General features: G+C 47.8%; 1 protein-coding gene across 2 annotated transcripts in view; it reads left to right on the forward strand.

The window, feature by feature from the left end:
- Positions 1–9,946, forward strand: part of CMTM7 (CKLF like MARVEL transmembrane domain containing 7) — a 67,349-nt gene that overhangs the window by 46,254 nt on the left and 11,149 nt on the right. Inside the window, exons 3-5 of one of the 2 annotated variants that reach the window (XM_077865558.1) lie at positions 2,689–2,787; positions 5,991–6,072; positions 8,078–8,722. In XM_077865558.1, coding sequence (XP_077721684.1) covers positions 2,689–2,787; positions 5,991–6,072; positions 8,078–8,091 — 195 coding nt within the window. In that variant the 3' untranslated portion in view covers positions 8,092–8,722. Of the gene's footprint in view, positions 1–2,688; positions 2,788–5,990; positions 6,073–8,077; positions 8,723–9,946 lie in introns of those variants that run through there. The other variant, XM_077865559.1, reaches the window with a different exon arrangement.

Below are 9,946 nucleotides of genomic sequence, written 5' to 3' on the forward strand. Positions count from 1 at the left end.
TGCTATTGCTTTCTAATCCTATTCTGTTGGAGTTGAAGAACATACTTTATATTATTTTGGTCCTTCACATTTATTGAGGTTTGTTTTATTTTATTTTTTTTTTTAATTTTTTATTGGTGTTCAATTTACTAACATACAGAATAACCCCCAGTGCCCGTCACCCATTCACTCCCACCCCCCGCCCTCCTCCCCTTCTACCACCCCTAGTTCGTTTCCCAGAGTTAGCAGTCTTTACGTTCTGTCTCCCTTTCTGATATTTCCCACACATTTCTTCTCCCTTCCCTTATATTCCCTTTCACTATTATTTATATTCCCCAAATGAATGAGAACATATAATGTTTGTCCTTCTCCGACTGACTTACTTCACTCAGCTGAGGTTTGTTTTATAGTTTAACATATGAGTGTCTCCTGGAAAATATTTTATGTGCATTTTAGAAGAATGTATATTCTGTTGTTGGGTAGAGTGTTTTATAGATGTCTGTTATGTCTAGTTTTCTTATAGTATTGAGTCTTCTATTTCCTGTTGGTCTCCTCCCTAGTTGTTCTACACATTATTGAAAGTGGGGTATTGAAGCCTCCAACTGTTTATTATTTTTGAATTACCTATTTCTCCCTTCATTCGTTTGAGTTTTCACTTCTTGTATTTTGTTGCTTTGCTATTAGGTGGATACATGTTTATATTCTTGCTTCCTGATGGACTGATGTTTTCATCATTATAAAATGTTCCTCTTTATCTCTGGTAACATTTTTTTTGTTTTAACATCTGTGTTGTCGGATACTGGTATAACCACTTCAGTTTTCTTTTGGTTGCTGTTTAAATGACGTATCTTTTTCTTTTTCTACTTTTAATCAATTTGTATCTTTGAATATAACGTGTTTTTCCAATAGACAGCATATAGTTGGTTTTTTGTTAAAGTAGGCTCCATACTAGGGCCCAACATGGGGCTTGAACTCACAACCCTGAGATCAAGATCCAAACTGAAACCGAGTCAAATGCTTAAGCAACTGAGCAACCGAGGCACCCGTTTTGTTTTTTTTTTTAAGATTTTATTTATTTATTCATGAGAGACACACAGAGAGAGAGAGGCAGAGACACAGAGACACAGGCAGAGGGAGAAGCAGGCTCCATGCAGGGAGCCCGTTGTGGGACTGGATCCCTGGTCCCCAGGATCAGGCCCTGGGCCGAAGGCGGCGCGCCAATCCACTGAGCCACCCGGGCTGCCCGGTTTTGTTTTGTTTTGTTTTGTTTTAATCTAGTCTGACAACCTCTGCTTCTTGATTGGATTGTTTAAGTATTCACATTTAATGTCATTACCCATTTTGTTATTTTGAGAGACATTTCTTTTGGCCCCTTTCCAAGTTATAGCACCTTTCTACTTCTGCGAACAAGTTCCTCTGATATGATGCTGATAATGAACGTGAAAAGGAGAGATAAAGGCTGGGGCAGGAATGGGGGTGGGTAGAGAGCAGAGTGCCTGTTGGAGGTGTAAGCCCAGCCCCACATTATTGGTGGGGTACTCTCGAGGCACTTTCCATTTAGGACTCTCTCAAGTCCATTTTCTCTATCCCTTGTCATATTCCTTTCTTCGAGGGTGAGAATCTTGGAGGTAGGGAACTTCAGTTACTAATCTGCTCTTCAGTCAAAATCTCTGTGGTCTACCTTCTGATATTCCTTTCTAGTCACTAAAGGAGAAATTGGGGTCTTTGATTTTGCACAGTTTTCAGAAGAGCTGCAGCTTAAAAGTGGAATGCTTTTCCAAAATTTAATAGGTGCCTGCCCTGGTGGGCAGAACTTACTTCACGAAGGACTAATTTCTAAATTCTCATTGAAGACAACTAAAAATGAATACACTCTGCATCCAGAGAGAGTACTCTCCTGTCCCTAAGCGCCAGTTCTCCTCTGATCTGGTGTTTAATGGGGAGGAAGAAAAATGAGGTGGAAGCCTTACCCTGCTGCTGACAGAAGTTCAGCCTCATTCAGGGCCTGCAGAGATGCCATTTTAAGCCTGGAGGGTGAATGGGGTGGAGATCATGGAAGCCGGGTGAGGCTGCCCTGCAAGCAAATGCCTCAGCAGAGTGTGGTCTGGGCAGAGTGTGGCCTGAGGGAAGATGAATGAGGACAAAGCTAAGAGGCTTATTAGGTGCCAGAGAGTCAGTTCCCCCCACCTCCACATGGACTTCACAGAAGGCCCCTGACCTCACTCTAAGCTCTGACTCCAGCTCTGACAGGGCCAGCACCTCAGGTCCACACCAAAAACGGTTCACAGAGTAAGCAGGAACTCTAGGCAGCCACCAAAGCCAGCACACTTAACCTAGAACTTTCTCTGAAGCAGAAGTAAGAGAGACACACATGTCTTTCAGGGGCTTTGCTTCTCAGAACTGGAGCTTCCTTTAAACTCTTCAGCCTGGGAGTTGTGAGAAGCTGTTTGCTTTTCAGTAGCTTTGGCCGGAGGTCAGAATACTGTCTACAAATTGCCCTCAGGAGTGGAGCGGTCCTTAGTGGATGTCTCTCCTCACATGACAAGTGTCCTTTCTCTTTGTTGCCTCTCTGGCTGCCTGCCCAGCTCCTCTTCTGTCTTGCGGGGTAGCTCCCTTCCCCTCTGTTCCTCTCTTCTGTGCCTGGTTGCCTCTGAGAACCAGGAGTGGACCTCCTGACTCACTGCTTTGCTTTTCTGTTTTTGTCCCCAGGAACTTCTGCATTATTTAATCGGTACCCTGCTCCTCCTAATCGCCTCCATTGTGGCAGCCTCCAAGAGTTACAGCCAGAGTGGACTAGTAGCTGGAGCGGTGAGGATGGTCTGGGGAACCTTCATGAATGAATTCACTTCTAGCACATTTTCTTCTGACGGGCGTCAAGGGGATTGTTTCCTGGGGCCTGCCTTTTCCAGAAAAGTGCCTATCAGTACCCACCTTGATCCAGCCAACAGCAGTCTCCAGAGAGCTGAACTTGGGCCTACAGCACAGGGTCTCCACAGGTGGATGGTCAAGGCTCCTGGCACTCTCAGAGGGCTCCAGAGGCCCAGCCCTTTCTCAAACAGCCACTCCTTACACCAGGGGCCGTCGGTGTGAATGCACATGTCCCTTTATACATGCCATTTGTTGGTGGCTGCCTCTGCGCTATGCAGGCAAAGATCCCGAGGCCTCTTTTGAGTCCGGGGATCCGTGATCTGAGGTCCAGGGATCTGAGCACATGATCAGTTAGTGATACCTGTCATGGGTCTTAGCTTTGCTGGTCCTGATTTACAACGGTATTCAGGCCAGGAGACAACACTCCTAAACCTTTCAAAGGTGAAAACTGATTCATCTGATAGCCTGAATAGAAGCATGGGAATGTGTAAAAACATAGTGCTGTGGGCGCAGTCTGTGTTTCCCACACATATACAAACATGACACATGGGTTTCTATGCATATGTATTTATTATTTTTAAAAGACTTATAGATTCCTGCCATCTGATTTCTGATTTTGCTAATTGCTTACAGTTCGGTGGCCTATGGGCCAGTACTGATTTGCCTCACTAATAAGCAGATGAGATTTTTTTTTAAGATTTTATTTATTCATGAGACACAGAGAGAGAGGCAGAGAGACAGGCAAAGGGAGAAGCAGGCTCCTTGCAGGGAGCCCGATGCAGGACTCGATCCCTGGACTGGAATTACACTCTGAGCCAAAGGTAGAGGCTCAAACCACTGAGCCACCCAGGCATCCCCAGATGAGATTTCTTAAATGAGTTTTTTGTTTTGTTTTCTTTTGTTTTTTAAAGAAGAAGAGAGTGCATGTGCAAGGGCGGGGGCGGGGCAGAGAGAGAATCTTAAGTGTGCTCTGTGCCAGCATAGGGTTCTATCTCACAACGTGGAGATCATGACCTGAGCCAAAATCAAGAGTCGGATGCTTAACCGAGTCACCCAGACACCTTGATTTTTTTAAATTTTATTTATTTATTCATGAGAGACAGAGAGAGAGAGAGAGAGAGAGAGGGAGGCAGAGACACAGGCAGAGGGAGAAGCAGGCTCCATGCAGGGAGCCCAATGTGGGACTCAATCCCGGGTCTCCAGGATCACACCCTGGACTGAAGGTGGCGCCACCTGAGCCACCCAGGCAGCCCTTGATTTTTTTTTTTTTTTTAATGAGTTTTAAGAAAAGCTCTAGGAGACAGTCACTCTTTCATTTATACATTAGCAGAATTCTCCAGACTTTGGGTTGGGAGTGGGTTAGTGCCTGGAATTCCATTGAGGGGTGGGGTCTGTCCTCCAAAGGTGGGCATGGGGCAGCACATCGCTACAGAAGGGCGGCCAAGCCTCTGAACACTCATGGGCCTTAAGTGCCTCCTGCAGCCACCTCCCTACCCCTTGCAGTCCCCAAGAAGTGGGGTAGGTGCCACCTACAGGTTACTACCTGCCCAACTACAGGCAGGCTGGTGGTGGAGACACTGAGGAAACTGGCACCCATTGTGTGTCAGGACCACATGGGGAGGTTCCCACTGGGTTTTATGATTCAGATTGCACATCACCTGGAATCCAAATAAGCCCCACTCATCATATACCATCTTGGTGCCTCGGCCAAGGGGGAGCCAGAAGAAATAAAAAGATATGGCCCTTGCATATGAGGAAATGGCAGCCTGGTTTAGGAGTTAAGGCCAAGGCACATGAAACAATTAGCAAATGAGGCATTGTCGTCCAGAAGAGCATTATGTAGATATAATAAACTGTTCAATTATGCAGGGCAGACAGTTGGAGACCGGGATGGTATATAATGTGCTAATTGTGCAGAACAGACAATGAGGGGCAGGGACAGGCTCCAATAGGCTAATTATGTGGTGCAGACAATTGGTACAAAAGGAGCCAAGGAAAGCGACCTGGGGGAGAGGGAGGTGGCTTTTGTAATCCAGCGGGGGCTTGAACAGCAAACCAAACCCTGGAAATCATGCCCTTGTCTGGCAGCTCCTGGGCTGTTCCTACTGCTCATCAGCCTGTAGCCGTGTCCCGAACATGAGGCCATGTGCGAGTCCAGGAACACCTGGGCAAAACTAGAGCAGGGCCCAGGGCCCAGATCCCATGCCCAGCCCTCGCTGGTCCTGTGGCCCTGGGCAAACTGGTTGACTCACTGTCCCTCCATTTCCTTAGCTGCCAGATGAGGGAGACGGGAGGAGCTCGGCAGCACTCACCTAGCAGAGTGATGGGAATTGAAAGGATCAGCACACCTAACGGGCTTAGAACTCAGACAGGCACGTCAAGGTGGTCAATGAGTTATAGCTACTAAAGCTTCAGGCTTGGAAGTTCCAGACAGACACCGAAGTGTGTGTCTGCTTCTCTCTAACCATCGGATGAGCCTCACATGAGGTCCTATTCTTCTCGGGATGCCCTGTCCCTTATCTTTAAATGAAGCTAGACTGGGCTGGGTCAGCTTTCCCAGGTCAGCGAGGTCAGCCACGTGGGCACCGGGTGGAGCCTCAGAAAGGAAGGAGCTACCTTAACTGATTTTAGTCTAAGATTGTTTAAATATGTGCAAACATAACACTGTCAGCAAGGTCTTGGCTTCTAGCTCTCACACAGCTGTGGAGCGAGGTGGAACAGAAAGCCATTATGAATGAAACGCAACGCTGTCATACCAGTAAAAGCCATCTGAACATTAGGAATTCAAAGACTCAAATTAAAATGCGTAATTCCACCTTTTCCTCTGTCATTAGCCCCAGTAATTGTTTTGCACAGTGCCTTGGCCTCAGGTCAGTTGGTAAATATGAACCCGAATGTGGGCCCTGGAGTTCCCCAGAGTGAGGAGGGCCAAGAGGTGGAGCCCAGAGCCCCAGGGCCAGGCCTGAACCAAGGCCCTGTGGGAGGAACCGAGGGAACAGGTCCTTATCCCTGCACCTGAGGAGGTGGTCAGGTCACTCCATCCCCCAGGCTCCCTCCAGGCCACAGCTGGTACAGGAACTAAAGGACTGCCTGAGTTATTGGCCCTTGGCCTGGGAACCTCCTTTCCTCTCTCTCCTGTGCAGATCTTCGGTTTCGTGGCCACCTTCCTCTGCCTGGCGAGCATCTGGATGTCCTACAAGATCTCGTGTGTGACCCAGTCAACAGGTGAGTTCCTTTGTCTAAACACAGACGGTCTCTGGAAGTTCCCTCTGCTGGAGACCAGGAGGGCAGTCAGCTGTGGAGTTCAGCAACAGGGAAAGGAAGAGCCCCGCTGCAGGGGAGGCCTTGAAGCATTGGGGCCCAGACCCAAGACTCCCTCTCCACTCTTGTCCTGTTTCTATGGCCCGGGATACCCCCACATGTCCACTTCTGATGGTGAAGCATTTTCCATAAATTAGTTTCCTGATGACAAAAATAAAGTGTAAAGAATTTAGAAAGTACAAATAAGAAAAACAAAAAGGTTTTCATGAAAACTATCATCGCACTGCCTAGAAATAGCACCTGCTGGGTGACTGTCCTTCCAGTATTTCTTCTCTCTGGATGGATGGATGGATGGATGGATGGATGGATGGATACATAGATATAAAGATACATAGATAAGTATAAAGATATATAGATATGTATATTGCTTTTATTAAGGGATCAGACTTTTTGTTTTAAAGATTTTATTTATTTATGAGAGACACAGTTAGAGAGAGAGGCAGAGACATAGGCAGGAGAAGCAGGCTCCCTTTGGGGAGCACGATGAGGACTTGATCCCAGGACCCAGGATCATGACCTGAGTCAAAGGCAGATGCTTAACCACTGAACTACCCAGTTGCCCCTAAAGGATCAGGCTTTATGTGTTACTTGTAACCTGCTCTTATTCTTCTACTTAACCAACGTCAGGCATTTTCCCCACATGGTTGGAGATTCTTCTCCATCAATTTTTTTAAAGATTTTTATTTACTCGTTGATTCATTTACTTACTTTTAAGATTTTATTTTTAAGTGATCTCTAGACCCAACGTGGGGCTCAAACTCACAACCCCGAGATCAGGAGTCACATGCTCCACTGGCTAAGCCAGGCAGTCCCCCTCTTCCCCATCACTTTTAATGGCTCTGTGGTGTTGCATTGACTCTACTGCATGTCTGTGTCATGGTTTACTTAATTTATCTCCTATTTGGGGTCATGTTTTGTTTCGCTTTTAATTCTTTGCTACTAAACAGGGTTGTAAAGAACATCCTTGTAAATGTAGCCCCATTCTCATTCCTAATACCGTTTCTCTTAAGAATACATTACTAGAAGTAACACTGCTGAGTGTGCGACCTACTATTTTGATTAATCCCCACTTCTCTACTCCAGCCCTTCCTTTGTTCTTTCCTTTAAATGAATGCACTAGAAAATATCAAAGCCTGTACAGTATATATATAATCTGAGCTGCCCCACAGAAAGGTTGTTTCATTAGAGCTTCCATTTCCTTCTAGAAGCCACTGACAAAAAGTTAACAGGACACAGAGGGCAGGGAGCCAGTCACAAGACCAGAGACTGTAGGATTGCACTGATAGGGAATGTGTTGAATAGGCTTATCCAGAGAGGCAGAAAGTAGATCAGGGGCTGCCAGGGGCTGGGGGAGGGGACAGTAGATGGGAATGGGGCTTCTTTTTGGAGTGATGAAATATTCTAACACTGTGGCAGTCAGTGCTTGCACCATCCTGTGAATGGATGTGAATATGAAACTTTGCAAGTGTATACTTTAGGTGGGTGGATTGGACAGTTCGTGGGTTGCATTTCTGGGTACAGCTGTTTAAGGAAAAAATGAATGATGAAAAGTAGAGAAAGTAAAAGAGAGTTACTTGGTAACTGTCTAAGGGTGATACATGTGTAAATCTTGGCAGAAACATAGGGCTTAAAATTCATGAAGCCAAAAGAAACCCCTAACACAGTTCAAGTCCCTCTGAGGATAGGCCTGGGCAGGGAGGGGCAGCGATAGAAATCATCCCTGCCCTACTGAGTTTTTTTTTTTTCTTCTAGAAATGTATTTAGAAAGGGTAAAATCATTCCAATGGCAGTTGGTACCGGATGGAGGAAGGAAGTGCACTGAGCAGAACTGGGGTCAGCCCTCTGGTGTGTGGCTTCTGGGTGCGCCCTGTCTTGCCAGCTGTCCTAACTTTGCCATTTCCTTCCCAAGATGCAGCTGTGTGACGCCGCCCCAGGCCCGGCCCTGCGGGAGGCCCCGAGGACGGGAGGGTCAGGGGCCCAGCTCCCCACCGAGGACTCCTGACCCTGTGTTTCTGTGCCAAAGCCCCGTCCACGCCGCTGGGCACAGAGGGGGGCGGAAGGGGGGCTGGGCATCCTCTTAGGCTCCCTGAGCCTCGCTGAGCCTCTCTGTCTGGTCTTCCTTGGAGAACATTCCTCCGGGCTTGGGAAAGAAAACCGGCCTCCAGGGGAAATCTGGTCTCTTCCTCCTGCTTCTAGAACCAACCGCATCAGGGACAGACTGATCCCGCTTAACACGAGGGAGGGGTTTCTGAATGCTCCTGCCTCAATCTTCTCCTTCACATTCCTCAAGGGAGTGAAGCCGCCTTAAGTCCTCCTATAAAAACAAAGCCACCTCCTAATTTATCTAGCTTGGAAAGCCCCTCTCCCAAAGACCCTCTTCCTTCAGTGAGGTGTGTGTGCAGAAGCACTGTGGTCAGCCTGTCCCCAGATAGGAGATCCTGTCTGCTTTTGGGCCGTAGCCTTAATCACCATCGTGTGTGTATGTGTGTGGGGGCATGTGTGTTTCTGTGTGTGGGCATGTGTGTTTTGTAATAAAATATTAACTTGGCCAGTTGCACAAGGATTTCTTATTAAACAAGGCTGTAGACCAGGAGTAAAGTGGTGGTGGGGCCCACAAAGCTCAGGGGAAAGTGCACGACAGAGCCTGAGGCCTGGCCAGTGTGTGCTCACACCCCCGGCCCCTCCCTGGAGGTAAGAATGATAAGGATGCAGAAGACATGGCCCCTCAAGATTTGCATATTTTCAGAGTAAATTGATGTTAAGAGTGGAAGCCAGTACTGTTCACACAAGACACAAAGCAGTACTCAAGAGCAACACAAGCAGCCCTCAAACAAAAAAGAAGAAGAAAATTCTGGTACCTACTACACCACAGGTGAACCTCGAAGACTTTATGCCCAGTGAAATGAGCCAGACACAAAAGGACAAATGCCGACTGATTCCATTTACAAGAGGTTCCTAGAGAAGTTAAAATCCAGAGACACAGAGTAGAATGGTGGTTGCCAGGGCCTGGGGAGTTAGTGTTTAATGGAACAGTTTCCATGTGGGAAGATGGAAAGGTTCTGGAGATGGATGCTGGCGGCGGCTGCCCAACAACATAAATAATGCCACTGCGCTGCACACCTAAAAATTACTAAATTGGTAAGTTTTATGTTACACATATTTTACTACAGTTTTTTGTTTGTTTCTTTAAAGCAATACAAGATCATCTGTCTAGGCACCTAAGCAGCTGGAAGAGCAACTTGGGGCACCGGGGGCTTAGAGCGAGACCCAGGGTACACCCAGGCCAAAGCCGGCTGCACAGCCAGCACCATGTTCTAACAGGTGCTAGAGACAGGCTGGCAGGGGCGTGTGTCTTCCCCAAACCAGGCCCTCTCTGGGACTGCTCAGCCCAGGGGGGTTGCCCGTGTATAACCCAAACTCCATACCCACCACCCCAGCTCGCAGCATAGCGGGTGACCCACTGTGCAGTCATGGCCAGGCTGGACCAAGTAAAGAGGTGAGAGGAGGGAAGACAGGGAGTCAGGGGCCAACCTGAGCCCCCAGGAAAGGTTTTGGAACCTCTGGCTCGAGGGGGCACCAGGAGATGAGGCCCAAGCTGGTCTGCCCATGTCCTGCCCCACAGGCAGCCTGCTCCCTGGCCAACAGAGCCTCCTGGGCCTGGCCTACGCCTGGAGGGAGAAAGGATGGGAGATGGAAGGTGGCAGTCTCCCTTGGGGAAGCCTCTGCCACCCACAAGAAAACTTGCTCAGAGAAGTCCCCTGAGACAGCCTTGGTGTGG

Source organism: Canis aureus, chromosome 22, assembly GCF_053574225.1.
Source record: "Canis aureus isolate CA01 chromosome 22, VMU_Caureus_v.1.0, whole genome shotgun sequence".
NCBI lineage: Eukaryota > Metazoa > Chordata > Mammalia > Carnivora > Canidae > Canis > Canis aureus.